Genomic DNA, 16,343 nt, shown 5'->3' on the forward strand with positions numbered 1-16,343 from the left:
CGACCCCGGCGACGGCCGTCCGCCCGCCGGAGGAGCGGGGATGCGGGGGACCCCGTGTCGCCCCCCAAATCGCCCGAGCGTCGCCCACGACGCTGAGTGAGACACATCCCCCTCTCCCAGTCCCTACGTCGGGATCATGAACGGTGTTTTTCTGTGAAGATGCACTTTGATGCTTTGTATGTAGCTTTGGATGGCACTCTGCATTGTAACTTGAGGAAGAGTCCAGAGAGGGCACATATACTTCTAACATTGAACTGCAATCGTAATGCAATCGAACAGTGTTGGAGTTGACTGACCACAAACCTACCTGAGAGCTAGCAAAATTGTTACCGTGTATTGTTTTCAACAAGACGAGGTTCTCGTTTAATCTCAGAAAAAACCCGTCTTCCAGAAAACCTAACAAGTAACAAACCGATCTGTGTTGCAGCCAGAGAGATCTATCGAGCCCTAACGCGAACCATGGCCGCCGCTTCCGGCTCTTCCCACCGCTTACGCCCATGGCCGGATCTCCCGACGGAGCTGCTGGGCCTCGTGCTCCAGCGCTTACAATCCCATGCCGATCGCGTCCGCCTCCGGGCCGTCTGCTCAAGGTGGCGCTGCAGCGAGCGGCTTCACGTGCCGTTGCTGCCATGGCTCGCCCTACCGGACGGCAGCTTCCTAAGCTTCCCAGACGCCGTCGTCCATCGCTTGCGCGTGCCCAACGATGTCTCCTGCCGGCTCTCCACCGGTGGCGTGCTCTTCCTTGTTCACGGCGACGGCAGTCGCTCCCTTATGAGCTTTTCCTCCGCAGTGACTACCTCTCCTCTCCCTGAGCCACACGACAACTACTCCGCATCTAACATCCGCAAGGTGGTGGTGTCCGATCACCTCGTCGGCGTTCTGAGCTACTCCGTCTCCGTCTCTACTCGCGGCGGCTGCGAGGCCAGCATAGCGTGCTCGACGTTGACGATGGAGTACTGGGCGCCAGTACCTGGTATTGTATACAATGCCACCCGCGACATTGCACTCTTCAAAGGAAAGCTGTACGTCCTCACAGAGAACGACGAGCTACATGTCCTGGAAGCCGGCGATCAGCATCACAGCCACGTGCTGCATACGCAAAATCCCGAGGGTTGGCTACGTCCATGTGGAAAGATGGCACGATCCTTACGCCACTGACTTGTACTACACGGAACAGGACTACCTCGTCGTGTCCGGCGATCGGCTATTGTGGGTGAGACGGAAGATCAATATACCGCCGATACTGCCATGGGACAATGGGATAAAGGAGCGGACTTGCCTCTTCGAGGTCTTCGAAGCGGCGGACCTCAGCAGCGGGTGTGGACGATGGAGGGAAGTGGATACTTTGATGGGGCATGCGCTCTTCGTCAGCCAAGGCTGCTCTGAGTCCGTCTCTGCCGTGTCCGGCGACGTGAGCACCGGAGTTCGACAAGATTGCATCTACTTTGCGAGCGACAATAAAACACCATACATGGACAGCCCCCCTGAGAGGATTTCTGCGAGTCCCTTCTTCGACTCCGGTGTGTATAACATGAGAGACCGTACCTTTGCACCATTGCCGTTGGAGACATCGGCCGCATCTTCGCTGGCGGCACGTGATGGTCCATGGCCTCCCACTTGGCTTTTTCCAGAAACTTGAGTTACCATGCGTATGCACTGGAATATTTCCATTAAGATTTTGCAACTTTAGAAGTTGTTTTCAAATGAATTTTCTGTTTACCGGATACTTAATTATACGCTTTTAATCCTTAGCTTTCTTATTTACGACTTGCCTTAAGTTCTTCTGCATCCAAGGAAACACCACATGGCCTGGTGAGTTGGGTGGTCACGCTCTCTTTCTCAGCAAACATGTCCCTGCCTGCTGCAGAATGTAGTGCATAACAAGGGGATTGTATCTACTTCGTATATGACCGTCCATTCTATTCCTCAGATCCTCTATATGACTCTGGTATATTAATTCAACATGAAGAATGTGATGATCACGCCATTTGTGTCGCAGATTGCAGCAGTAACAGACTGATGCTAGACCCACTAGTAGGAAAAGCCTCATCAGTGGCGCACGAAAATTTGATTCTGTGGCGCATGAGAGGTGCGCCACAGAAACGTCGCCACAAAAATAAGCTTTCTGTGGCGCATCTGGCGGTGCGCCACAGAATTAAGGTTTTTGTGGCGCACTTGGGCCGGTGCGCCACAGAAATAAGTAGTTCTGTGGCGCATGTGATATAGCTGCGCCACAGAAATAGGTGCGCCACAGAATTATTTTTTGGTGCGCCACAGAACTATCTACAGGTATACTCGATTTTGTGCTCCCTGGTGTATTATACAGGTTTTATACTGGTTTTATACACCGTATACAGGTTATATACTGATATAATATAGATAGATATAATATGGACATATATAATCATCACATCATCATCACATTACTTAGAGCCCGATCGAGTTATACATATAGCTCCATACAACTCATAATCCATGCAAATTAAGAAAGTTCTCATCATCTCTAGATACAAACGAAGTGACACCGGCCGGCCGCCGCCTACACTAGGATGAAATAGAGTACCGCCGCGACGATGGTGAGCAAGAGCGAGAGCACAAGGAAGGTCTTCATCTTGCTCTTGTTCGCTTGGTGCGCCCTCCACTTGGCAACCGCCTCGTGTCTAGTCGGGTACCCTTTGTAGCAGTTGCCGCTGAACTTGTGCACCTGTTTCTTGCACTCCTCCCACTCCTCGTACACTCCTGAAACCCGCCCCTCGAACACGATGTAGTACGTCATCTCTATGGACACAAGGCATATTAGTATATAACGCAATGGAAAGAGTTAGAGGGTTCACATGCATACATATTCACAAGAATTAAAGCAAGGAAATAATAATAAACCTAAAAGAAATATAGCATCGGTATCACATAAGTAATATGGTTCAACGATAACGACTACAATAGAAATTGAAGTCCAACAACGACGACCACCGTTTCAAGCAAATTAAGCAAGTTTAGTTTACAACACGGTACAAATTGTCTATCGATTCAAAGTAATGCTAGGCACACCGGCCTCGGTCAACGAGACGTCTTCTTGAGCGGCTCCGGGAACGGCTTGTACAAGTCCTTCGTCGTCCACGTCCTTCCATCACCCTGCCTATGTAGGCGTTCTTCGATATCCCTCTTAGGCAACGCTCTGGCTGCGTGTAAGAGCCCCGATCCGTTGGATACATCTTGTAAGATAATTTCTGAGAGCTTTACTTGGATGCGATGGAAGTCTTCTCTAAGATCATCATCACTGATTTCCCCCGACATTTTAATGGGGTCTCGCTTACTAGGTGGCAGAGACATCATCTCTGCATCCTCGACAAACCCTTTAAGGTGATGGAGGACATAGAAGGCCTCCTTAATGCTGCCAGCTGGCTGCTTGATACAAGGGAAGTTGATCACGTGCTTGAACCCGATCTTTTTAGTGTCCGGCCTGATATATTGCCCATTCTTGTCGAAGGTGCCTCCACTTTTGGAGTAGCCAAGGATAGCCTCATCGAGAACACCCCTTATTCTCGTGTAGTCTTTCTTCGTCGTCGTACTCGACGAGTCGAAATACTGGGCTAGTGACCACTTTGGATCTAGGATGATGAGTGTGCAGTATTTGTCCCTGCTCAACACATGCAATTGAAATGGAATGTTGGAAATGATCGGCAATGGAAGAAATATATAAGAAAGCATAAGTTACGACGGCCGTGAGCGGATGTGTACTTACTCGGGAAAGACAGGCAGAAGAATGGTGTTGCTCTCTTTGTGCATGAGCATGAAGTTCTGGAGGTACCGCACCGCCTTGGTCCGTGTCCTTGAGCCGTCCTGGAGCTGGCTATCGCGCATGTAGTAGGGATCCGCTACCGCGATGTGGCGGGGTCTCTCTCTGTTGATCTTCATCTGAAGATTGATCGCGTATAGGCGGACCAAGTTATAGTCGAGCCGTTTCGAGTGAAATAGATTGAAGACGTCCTCGAACGCTATGAAGAAGATATCCGCGGGGTCTTCATTGATGAAGTTCTGGTCGGACGGCACCTTGACCGAGAACACCGGGTAATTTGGATCCTTTTCTTTAAGAAGGACGCTCTCTTGATAATGAATAGAGTGCTGCAAAGGGAGCATTTGTCCACTTGCGAGGTGTTCCATGTCCAGAGGCAGTATAGGTTTACCAGCTTCATGACACCGGGGCAAGCCATCCGGTGTAGGTGGTACCATGTCGTCGGCCCGGATCCTCTTAGGAGCAGGCTGGCTCGAAGATGCGCCCTTCTTGGCTCCTCTCTTCCTTCCCTTCTTCACCTGACCTACTGGGGGTGCTTGTGGTGCTGATGGTGGTGCTTCGGGTGCTGGTGGTGCTTCTGAGGTTGCTGGGGTTGATTTGGGTGGCTCCCCGATGATCGTCTTACGCAGCGTGTTAGGGCTGAAAACGGTAGCAGGCTTGACTTGAGCTGGATTGCCAGCCTCCAGAGGAGTGTCTTGAGAAAGACCCGTGAAGACCAGGCGCTGCTTCGTGACTGTAGGGGGACGATTAAGTTGATCGCCGTGTGTGCGGAAGGCTTGTTCATCCATAGGAGGCATGTACATATCTTGGCTGCAGGCGCCAGTGTTGATGTAGGCATCGATGTCATCATCATCATCTACATCGTTGCCATCAAGAGGCGCCATGTCCTGGACCTTAGGTGGTGGCGGTTGCGATGCCGCCGCTTGGCGTACCGTGCGTCTAGTAGACGGTCGTTGCGGTAGCGCTCCCAACAACTGTTTGTGGCGTCTGGTGGTGACGGCGATCGTCGGTTCCTTCCGGGTGGCGGCGGCGACCGCCGGTTCCTTCAGGGTAGTGGGGGCGGCGACCGCCGTTTCCTTAAGGGTGTCGTCGGCGCTAGCGATCTTGGGCCGGATGATAGGGGAGGTGGTGCCGGTGCTTTTCTTACCACTCGGAAGACCCCCCCCCCCCCCTAGACGAATCTGGTTCTTCGGCCATGTCATAAGCCATAAGGTGCAATCCCCAAGGGGCAAAACGTCGCCTTCGTCTGTGCCCGGAGGTTGAAAGGGGGGGATGGCGTAGCGGTACTCCGGCACTACCATTACCAACTTGACCTTCGCCACGTCTTCCGCCAATGTAGCGCCGTGCATAACGCGGGAAGCCATGACATAGCCGCTAGCAACTTCCACCAACTTGCCGCCGGGCTCCACCGTTTGCAGAAGTATGCATTGTTCATCCTGAGTCAGGGGCGCCATGTTGGGCATCGTGAGATGGCAGTCACGAAAGACATATATAGTTAAAGAAGATGACGCGAAGGAGTAACTAATGAGTTTACCTCCTTGATGGCGTCGATCTCGGCTACTGTCGATACAAGGGCGGCGGTTGGGGGCGTCGATGCGACCAGTTGGAGCTGCGGCGGCGTCTGGTGGAGCCCCGACGCCGGCGTCGGGTGGAGCGGCACCGTCGGCGACACGTGGAAGCTTGAGTTGCTGCCGCTAATGCTGGGCACATGTATCGGCCCCACTTGACCTCCCGCATTCCAAGCAGCTAACCCCTCCATCAACCCAGGGGGGATGATCTGCCGGATCTTCTCGTCCAATAACTTGTTCATCATCTCCGTGTTCTCCAGAGGCTTTTCGGCCACCAGCTTCTCTAGTGACTCCACCTTCTTCTTCAGCTCCTAAACCTCGGATTTATCCTTAGCCGATGACCTCCTCTCCAGCTTTCTCGTCTTGGCATCCGATCCGTAGTACTCGGATAGCTTCATACTTGTGCCAAAGCCGGACACACGGCCACCCAACGTCGGTGGCTTGTCTAGCTCCCTCTCCTTGTATTTGTTCATCGCCCTGTTGAAAGGCGTGTCCCACGGTTCCGTCGACCCCTGGGACGACGGGCCAGCCTTCGTCAACTCTTCATCCTTCAGACAAAGGAACTTAAGGTTAGCCCATTTGGCTTCATTGCCTAATAAGATGAGCGAAATAATATAAAACTATCCTTACCAGGTACTTCTCGAAATCCCTCACGTCTTCGTGATCCTTAATAAATTCCCCCGTCTTCCAGTCTAAGTAGTAGCGGGACCGGACAAAGTTCCTAGCCTGTTCATCCTGGATTTTGTGCCAGGGGTTTTCTTTCCCCAGACGTACCATCTCGGCATCCTCCTTGTCCCAAGTGGGCTGTTTTCCTCGGTAACTGCCGCTTCCGCAATGGTGGGTCCCTAAGTTCAAATCCCGCATTTTCTTCCCCCAGGCGGTCCATTTTTTAACAGCGTCACTCTCTAAGTAAGACTTGAATGCATTAAAGTCTTCTAAGGAGAGCGACGGGTCTTTGCTACTTATCCTCTCCCAGCTTTCACCGGCCTCGATCTTTCTCTTCAGCCGGTTCTTCCAGCTGCTCAAGGCGGTGCTCATCTTCGTGAGAGCTAAAGAGTCCACCTTCTTATTGAATGGCTCCGGGAATGTGTATCGTTGGTGAAGTTTCTGGAGGAGGGATTGGGCGATAGCCTCGTTCTCCTTGCTTCTGAGGTCCTGAGTTAGGATCGGCACGGTTTCACGGACGATGCACCCTAGTTGCATGCCGTACCCTTTGGCAACCCATGAAGGCTCCATCGGTAGGCCACTTTCGGAGACTACCGTGACAACATCGGTGACGTTGGCGAGCACTTGCGGCCTCCGATCCCTCCTTGGCCTCCTCGCCGTCCTCTTCTTCTTACCCTCCTGAGGATTGCCGCCGCTATCACCTTCCGTGCGGTTGGCCGCGTTCTCTTCACCGGTCGTCTCTTCACCGGTCTGGGCGGCGTCGTCCCAGGTATCGTCATCGTCGCCGGTGTCGGCGGCGGCCCCCCGGCCCTCTCCCTCGGAGGCAGTGTCCCGGCCCTCTCCCTCGGAGGCGGCGTCCCGGCCCTCTTCCTCATCGTCGGGCGACTCGGCGGCGGCCTTCCTGGGCTGCTCGTAGCCCTCCCAGAAGTCCTTGTTGGCCTCTCTCGCTTCTTCGTTCTGGCTCCTGGGCTTAGAAGTGTTGCCCGACATGTTTATTTGCACTTCATTAAAAAGAGGCAACAAGTTAGTACAAAAGTCAAACAGAAAATTCGGCATGACTTTTGCTAATTTTTCTACGTAGGAGTGCCCATTTCTCAACCGAAACGGAAGTTAATCAACGCTTCGGGAGAAATGGGCAACTCAATGAAATCCCTGCAAAAATATCCACCATATATCGACCATACAAACTTGCCCATCTACAATACATCAAACAAAAGCCAACATAAACCTGGAGCATCTATTTCAGCATATTTTTTAACCTAGCTGGAGCAGTACAACAACAATGACTTTCTTAACCTGGAGCATCTACCACCTGGAGCACTACCACCTGGAGCACTACAAATCTGGAGCACTACCACCTGGAGCACTACAAATCTGGAGCACTACACAACCTGGAGCACTACAAAAACCAGAGTACATTAAAGCTAGCACTTCACAAAGATATATGGGCAGTACCATTGGTACAGCATATAGCGAACACTGCACAAAAGCATATACAAGATAATGAGCATGAGCATGAGCATGATCATTTCATAAATGAATTCAAATAGTAGCATTTCATGTACTAGTAGCATTATAGAGCATAAACAAGCATACAAGCTTATAGAGCAAGCCAACCAGTAGCTACTGCCAACATGTGACTTCAAATGAAAATGCTATTATTCCAGATATAATTAAATAGCATTCCTATTTTTTATGTACCCTGGATCAGTAGCATGCATTTGACCAAAAGGAAGCGAAGTAAAGTTAATATAGCAGCAACTATATATGAACCAAGCTACTGCATTTTCCATTTCATCTAAACCAACATAAATCAACTAAATGAACCTAGCTAGCTACTGCATTTTGCATTTCATCTAAACCAACTAAACCAACTATATAAATTGCTTACCATTTCATTTTGCATTTCCTACTGCATTCATTTTCAACCAAAAAATTAGTTTCAAACCAGAGAGCAGCATGATGCAATTTCATTTTATTAACCAGAGAGCAACATGAGCAACATAAGTCATTTACTTATTACTAGTCACTCATAAAGCAGCATCCAGCTCACCCAAAAATCAAACAGCAAGCAATGAATAAAGAAAACAAAAGCTGCTATCACAAGCAATTTGAACCAGTAGCAATTTATGGCAAGCATGAGCATGAGCAAGCATTTTTTCATTTCATTATTGTTATGAGCATCAGCATGCCCACAGCAGCACCAATAAGCGAGCAGTTTATGGCAAGCATGCCTTTGGTTTAATTCTTTGTAACACACTAAATAGTATTGGCATAATCATGCACTTGATAATTGCAATATGGTTGTTCATTTAAAAAATACTACTTATTGCTATATCAACCAGTACCTACTTCATTTGCAAGTAGCATTAGGCATTTTCATTTGCATTTGCATTAGGCATTTGATAGATGGATCAATCATGTTGCTTTGTCCCTTGTTTCGTTCCATTTGACCACAATATTGCAGAATCTTTATTTCAAAATCTTTATTTGCAACCAGTAGCATTTCAAAATCTCTAGTGAGCATGAGCATGAGCATGAGAATTCGCCCTAACTAGCAGGAACCCTAAAGCATTTCAATTTGCAAACAGAGACTATGAACTCCAATGAACCCTAACTAGCAGGAACCCTAGCCGGGAGGGGGGAAGGTGGAGGGAAGGGGAGAGGGGAGGGAAGAGGGGAGGGGGAAGGTGGAGGGAAGGAGAGAGGGAAGCTCACCGATGGTGATGGTAGCGACGACGGTGGCCTCTCCTCTTCCTCCTCGAGATGCAGCGGCCTCCTCCTCCTCGATGTGCGGTGGCCTCCTTCTCGGGTACGTCCTCGGCGGCGGCGTGGCGGTCCTCCTCCTCCTTGATCTGCGGCGGCGGCTCGGGGTTGGGCGTCCTGCTCGGCGGCGGCGTGGCGGTCCCCTTCCTCCTCCTCCTCGGCGGCAGCGGCGCTTGGTGGCGGCGCTTGGCGGTGGCGGTGGTTGCGCTAGGGTTGGCTCGTTGTCGGGGAAGAAACTGCTAGTGTGGGGAGTGGGGAAGAAAGGTTCAAGTTATTTCACCAAGTGTCTTAATTCTGTGGCGCACCCCTCTAAGTGCGCCACAGAATTAAGCATTCTGTGGCGCATCAGCTCTTTCATGCGCCACATAATTCCTTAATTCTGTGGCGCACCTAAAGGGGCATGCGCCACAGAATTTAGACACTTAGCAAAACAAAACGGGTTACTGCTGTGTCCTGACAGATACATAGTACTAGTCTAGTGGTTAAGGCCAATGTTAGGCCATTAGTAGCCAGGTTCGAACCCTGGCTGCCACACAATTTTTCTTCCTTTTTTTTCATATTTTAGTTACATTTCAATAAATAACACAACATTATTTAGTAATTAGTAGAGAGAATTATAAATTACTTGTCTCATACAAACATGTTCTTGTTTCTCTCACACACACATGCATGTACTTGTCTAACACACACACTCACACACATGTGATAGACCAAAAAAAGATCTTCTTCGTCCTGGCAACGAGCTCTAGCGTCTCTTCGCAACCTTCTTGCCCTTTCGGTTGTTGGCGGTTGAATACTTTATGCCGGCCACCTTGAGATTTCTTCGCGTGAACGGAAAACCTTTAGAGGGTAGGGAGGTCTTCCTTCTTACTTTACTAGTAGTAGGCATGTCGAAGTGCCTGTCGAATTCCTCCTCCATCTTCGGGTCACCGTTCTTGTCCAAGTCTTCCTCGTTGGCGTCTCCTAGCATTCCTATGATGCTCCTCTTGCCCCTCCTCACGACAACACGGCTAGGCCTCGGCGGATCGGTGATGAAGAAGCATTGGTCAACTTGGCTACCGAGTACCCATGGCTCATTTTTCGCGGATGCGTTCTTCGATTTTGCATCGGGTATAACCATGGTCGTGAAATATCGGCCTTCTTTTTCGACCTTCTTGGCCCATCTCACACGAAACATTGGCACCGTCTCTCCACAGTAATTGAGCTCCCATATCTCCTCGATCCTTCCAAAAAATCTTTCCTTGACATTAGTCTCGTCATCGGCGTATGACAGCATAGTTACTCCTGAGTTTTGATTTTCACTATTTCTGTCCTTTTCCTCGGTGTAGAATCTGTAACCGTTGATGTCGTACCCCTGATAGGTCCTTACGTTATGCGCGGGTCCCTGTGATAAGGTGTATATGAGTTTTTCATCTTCGGTAGAAGGCGTATTTCTCTGTGCTTCAACCAGTTGAGTTTGCTTGAACCAACGCGTGAAGCTGGAGTTGTGCTTTTTGGTTACGTCTCCCATCTTCCTCGGCCGGCCCATATCGATGTAATTCTGCTCGACCATGCTTTTGTGCTCTTGCACGAAAGGTTCGGTCAGTTTTAAGTGTTGTAGCGCGACCCAGTGAGCCCTGTCAAAGTCGTCGCGTCGATTTTCAATGCCGACATGGAGTGAGCGGTAGCCCTCGCGGTGACCGACTCCAGCGAGCCTCCCGAGGTGCGTCCTGGGGGGTAGACCAACATGATCCTCGTCGTCCTCGGTGCTTAGATAATTCTGGCAGAAGGAGATGCACTCGTAGGTTAGAAACCCCTTGGCCATGCTTGCGAATGGACGGGCCCTATTGCGAACGTATCCTTTCATGACACCGTTCTGCCTTTCGAAAGGCATCATGTTGTGGAGGAACGTTGGGCCGAGCTGCTTGATGTCTTCAACGACATGGAGAAGGAGATGGACGCATATATCACAGAATGCAGGCGGGAAGTAAATCTCGAGCTCACATAGTATCACCACGATCTCATCCTGTAGCATCTTGAGCTGCCTCACGCCGATCGACTTCCTGGTGATAACGTCAAAAAAGTTGCATAGGCCAAACAGCGTATCACGGACGTGCTCGTCCATTATGCCTCGGATCGCAACGGGAAGTATCTGCGTCATTAGCACGTGGCAATCGTGAGACTTCATCCCGGTGAACCTCTTCTTCGCTACGTCCAGATATCTGCTTATATTCCCCGAGTAACCGTGAGGAACTTTCACTCCTAGGAGGCACCTGAAAAACTGCTCGAGCTCCTCCGGACTCGTTGTGAAGCAGGCAGCGGGAAGCTGCACCGCGTTCTTCTTAGCCCTTTTACGGAGACGTTGAGTCCCTTCCGTCTGATCATCATCATCATCATCATCATCGTCAGTATCGGGGGCTTGAAGATCTTTCCTGATGCCAAAATGTTTAAGATCGTATCTTGCTTTCGGTCCATCCTTGGACTTTTCTGAGTTGCAAAGAGTGCCAAGCAGACTCTCGGTAACGTTCTTCGTAATGTGCATGACATCGAGGCTGTGGGGCGTGTGGAGGACCTTCCAGTACTCCAAGTCGTGGAAAACAGACCTCGCTTTCCATACACCGAGCAGCGGCTCTGGCTTCGGTCGCTTCTTTCCCGGCGCTGGGCACTCCTTCCAATTTTTCAGAAGATCATCGATTTCTGCGCCGCTCCTCGGGCGTGGGGGTCCATCGGGCTCATCTTTACCATTGAACAGATCACCGCGTTTTCTCCACGGGTGATCCAACCGAAGCCACCTTCGAGCACCTGGGTAGACGGTTTTCGAGGACCCGGGATCCCTTGGTAGTTGTAGATGCGGGGTATCGTCCATGCACTTCACACGGCCGTTGAATCCGTGGCCCACCTGGGTAGATACATATGCGTAACCAGGATAGTCCGTGACCGTCGTGATCAACGCGGCTCTCATATCGAAATAAGTTCTAGTGTAGGCGTCCCACGTACGGGGTGGCGTCTTCCACAACGTGTCTAACTCCTCTTTCAGCAGCCCGAGATACAAATGCATGTCGACACCTGGTTGTTTCGGCCCCTGAATGAGAATACTCAGGTGTATGTACCTTTGCTTGGTGCACAGCCACGGGGGTAGGTTGTAAGGCCATACAAACACGAGGCCGGGTGCTATGCGTGCTACTGCGGTTGCCGAACAGATTGAGTCCATCGGTGCTCATACCCACTGATGTTCCTTGCGTCGCCCCCGAACCTAGGGAAGGCGATGTCCAATGCTTGCCACTGTCCAGCGTCTGAAGGGTGTGTCAGCATATAGCCCATCTCCGGATCTTCTTCGGGCTTCTGCCTTTCCGCGTGCCATTGCATGAGCTTTGCTTCCTTAGGGTCCATGAAATACCGCTGCAGACGGGGAGTGATAGGAAAGTACCATACCACCTTTCGAGGTACCTTCTTGTTCCCAACCTTGTACCGTCCGTGGCCACACACCGGACATGTGGTTCTATCCTTGTACTCGCACCTATAAATCACACAATCATTAATGCAGGCGTGGTATTTTTCGTGCGGTAGGTCAAGGGGACACACGACTTTCTTGGCCTCCTCGGTACTACTTGGCAATGTGTTCCCCTCCGGAGACGATCGTGCCAGAATTTTAAGTTCTTCTTTGAAGCTGGAATCGGTCCACTTGTTCTGCGTCTTCATCTGCAGGTAATCAAGCGTTACATGCAAGCGCGTATCCTGCGGACGACACCCAGGAAAGATCGGAGTCATCCCGTCTTTCTCCATTTGCGACAGCTTGGCTCTCTCTCTAGCTGCAACTCTATCGTTGCTCGTCTCCTGGAGGAGAAGATCTTGAACATGAGAGTCCCGCAAGGCCGAAATTAGCGGGGTCGCGCCGGAATCTTCTTCTTCATCATGATGATGTTCTCCGCCGGCATCTTCTTCTTCATGTTGATCTTCTCCGCCGACTTCTTCTTCATGATGATAGTCCCCGTCGGCATGATGATAGTCTTCTTCATGATGATAGTCATCTCGCTCGACATGGTCTTCATGCGCACCATTTGATGGGGCCGGCCGCGCCTGGTTGTCTTGCATGAAACCGCGCCTCAGCAGGTGCTCCTCCAGTTGTCCGGAATCAGGGTTGATCCAGCGCTCGAGTTTGCATGATCGACACGGACATCTTATCTGGCGCCTATTGTTCCGAATCATGTCCTCCTTCGCGTCTATCTTGTATCTAGAGATTCGAGCGGAACTCATCGAGAGGACCATGCTTGCCTGCAAATGGTATACATAGAACAGGAAATTAGAACCGCACCAAATGCACACACATTCATGTGACGTACCTCTCCTCAAGGTATTACATGGAGCGGAAAAATTCGGCATGACCTCTCCTCAAAGTAGGACATATGGGTAGTGCAAAACTTGCCGAAACGGAAATGAATCAACATTTCGGCAAACATCCATGCACCACACCGGCACACACACAAGCGCTTCACCTGCAACAAGCATCCATACACACGACGGCCACACAAGATCTACAAGCATATGCATGTCTCCTCCAGCAAGCATATGTATGTCTCCTCCAACTACTCACCTTCTAGATTCGATACCGAGACGAGACCGCGATCGATGAGTTCGAGAGGAGGAGAGAGTATGGAGAGCCTTCTCCTCAACTCCAATTAAGTATCAACCAAAGTAAGTGCAATAAATACCCAAGCAAGTGAAAAGTAGAGTCAAAATGGTATGAGAGAGAAGGGGGGGACGAGCTAGATGGAGGAAGAAGAATGGCTTGTGTAGTGTGGTAGGTGGGAGGTTGGCTCACTTTTGTATATCTGGTTCGCTAATTCTGTGGCGCACCTGAAAAAATGCGCCACAGAATACCTTATTTCTGTGGCGCACGAGCCAAGCTGCGCCACAGAATAGCTTATTTTTGTGGCGCACTGTTGCAGTGCGCCACAGAATAGCTTATTTTTGTGGCGCACTGTTGCAGTGCGCCACAGAATAGCTTATTTTTGTGGCGCACTGTGGCCGTGCGCCACAGAATATCTTATTTTTGTGGCGCACTGTGGTACGTGCGCCATAGAAATAGTAAAACCAATGATTGGGGGTGTCAGCTGGTGGGGCCCACCAAGTTTTTGTGGCGCACGGTTCTTTGGTGCGCCACAAAATTAAGCTATTTTTGTGGCGCACCTTGCCTGGTGCGCCACAAAAAAAGTTTCTGTGGCGCATTTTTCGTGGTGCGCCACAGAACTAAGCTCCGCCTATAAGGGTTTTCCTACTAGTGACCATGCATGATGGGCGTTGGTGTCCGACATGGTTCTTCCCTCCCGGAACCACATGATCCATCAACCCAACATTATGGTTTGTTCAGTTATTTTGGAGATTCTAATATGTAACCCTAGCTAATCCTTGTGATCGGCCCAGCCTGGAATCATGTACCTATCTTGATCCTAGTGATCTCCATCGGGTGCGCAAAGTCTTCTGTTACAAAACGTCTTATAGTTAGGGAGAGAGATGATATTAACTTGATCTTTTGTGTGAATGGCTATGTAACGTATGCGTTGCAACAAAACTATTTATATCTGACAATGAACAAACTTACTAGCTAGCCGCTGAATCCAGATCACTTTGTGACGTGTAGTGAGTTTTGCTTACAACTTTTTTTCTCCGCTGAAAATCATAGAAGCATTGTTGTGTAAGAAAATGCGAGAAAAAACTGGAATTCGATTTTTTTCAAATCATAAGAAGAAGAAAAAAAGATGAGGTTTTTTTTATCCGAGAAGGACCTAGTCTTCAGATTGCCCCTTAGACAGAACCTAACAAACCTATCGGTTGCAGCCATCCAGCCAGCCCTAACGCGCAGCATGGCCTCCACGTCTGGCTCACCTCGCCGCCGCCCATGGCCGGATCTCCCCCCGAGATGCTGGGTCTAGTGCTTCTGCGCCTACAGTCCCACGCCGACCGCGTCCGCCTCCGCGCCGTCTGCCCCAGGTGGCGCAGCTGCGAGCGGCTGCCTGCGCCGCTGCTCCCCTGGCTCGCCCTCCCGGACGGCACCTTCCTCAGTCTCCCCGACGCTGCCGTTCACCGCTTGCCAGTCCCAGACGACGTCATCGGAAGGTTCTCCACCGGAGACACGCTCTTCCTCATCCACCGCGACGGCACACTACAAGGAAAAGGCCTACTGCCGACGCACCTAATTGGCTTATTGCCGACGCACCGAAGCCCGCCGGTGCGAACGGGCCGGTGATAACTGCTCATTGCCGGTGCGCCTGTCTGTTCGCCGGTGGTAAGGTAGCTACTGCCGGCGCACCGGCCCTGATTCGCCGGCAACTACCATATTCCACTGGCGCACGTGTAGCTGCGTCGGCAGTAGGGATGCCAGCACTGGCGCGTGCTCTGTGCGCCGGCAGTAGTAATCGAAAATACAATTTTATAGCCTTTTTCCAGCGTATTACAACGCATATTTGCAAATTTATACAACAGTTCATATTTATATAGCAGTACATGCAATATGAGAAGCACATAGAGAGCAAGTATCGATACACAAATACGCAAGTCTCGTTTCGGAATGTTGATTCATACAACACATGTGCATATGCAACACCGAACGGCGAAGTTTCACAAAGTTAGAAGTCTCGGTACATAGTCGTCACAAGTATCGTCATACACCTCACAATGTAGGTCCTAACCTAAACTACAATCACATAGAACATGACCAACATGGTCATGATGACCATCATCACGAAGACCATGGTCTTCATCCGGTTCCTCCTCATGTCCCTCATCTTTCCCGCTAGATAACGGGCGTATCTTCCTTCCGCCTCCACCCTAGTGGGGTATCCCTTGTAGCCGTTGCCGCTGAAACGGTGCACCTGTCTCCGACAGTCCTCCCAGTCGTCGTAGACTCCAGAAACCCTCCCCTTGTACACGACATATGTCGTCGGCATCTCCATTCACAAGACAAGTAAAACGGTAGTACCAATGCAATGAACAAGTGCCAACTCAAATAAGAGACAAGTAGTATAAACTAAATAGCATGTGCCTCATACTTTGTTGATCGAAATAAATAATAACATACAGGGATGGGGTCAGCGAGGCTAGGTAGGATGCACAATAGATTGATATTTGTGGCCATCACACCAAGCCTCACTGGCCCCACCCCGGAGTGTACAAGTGACCAAACATTTTAATCATCGGCCAATGCAATTAAGAAGTGCGAACTCAAATAAAAGACAAGTAGTACGAATTAAATAGCGTGTCTCATACTTTGTCGGTCGAAACAAATATTAACATCCAGGGATGGAGTCAGTGAGGCTAGGTAGGATGCACAATAGATTGATACTTGTGGCCCTCGCACCAAGGCTCACTGGCTCCACCCCCGAGTGTACGAGTGACCGAACATTCTAATCATCGGCGAACTCCAAATACGAGGCAAGTAGTGGTCGAGTAAATGCAAATAATTATTAAGCTATCTACACCATAATCTTGAAATATATAGCAAAGTAAATGAAACTATAGACACATGTTCACATGCACATCCATACAACTAAATAAAAGCAACAAGTCGATTCTAT

At 50.1% G+C, this 16,343-nt stretch overlaps 1 protein-coding gene across 1 annotated transcript; it reads left to right on the top strand.

Moving 5' to 3' along the window:
* Positions 1–459: 459 nt before the first annotated feature.
* Positions 460–15,016, top strand: LOC139833520 (uncharacterized). Its single transcript, XM_071823814.1, has 3 exons — positions 460–1,086; positions 1,178–1,520; positions 14,616–15,016. The coding sequence occupies exons 1-3, from the start codon at positions 460–462 to the stop codon at positions 15,014–15,016; spliced, it is 1,371 nt and encodes a 456-aa protein (XP_071679915.1).
* Positions 15,017–16,343: the final 1,327 nt, after the last annotated feature.

The sequence above is a fragment of the Lolium perenne genome, chromosome 7 (genome assembly GCF_019359855.2).
Source record: "Lolium perenne isolate Kyuss_39 chromosome 7, Kyuss_2.0, whole genome shotgun sequence".
Classification (NCBI taxonomy): domain Eukaryota; kingdom Viridiplantae; phylum Streptophyta; class Magnoliopsida; order Poales; family Poaceae; genus Lolium; species Lolium perenne.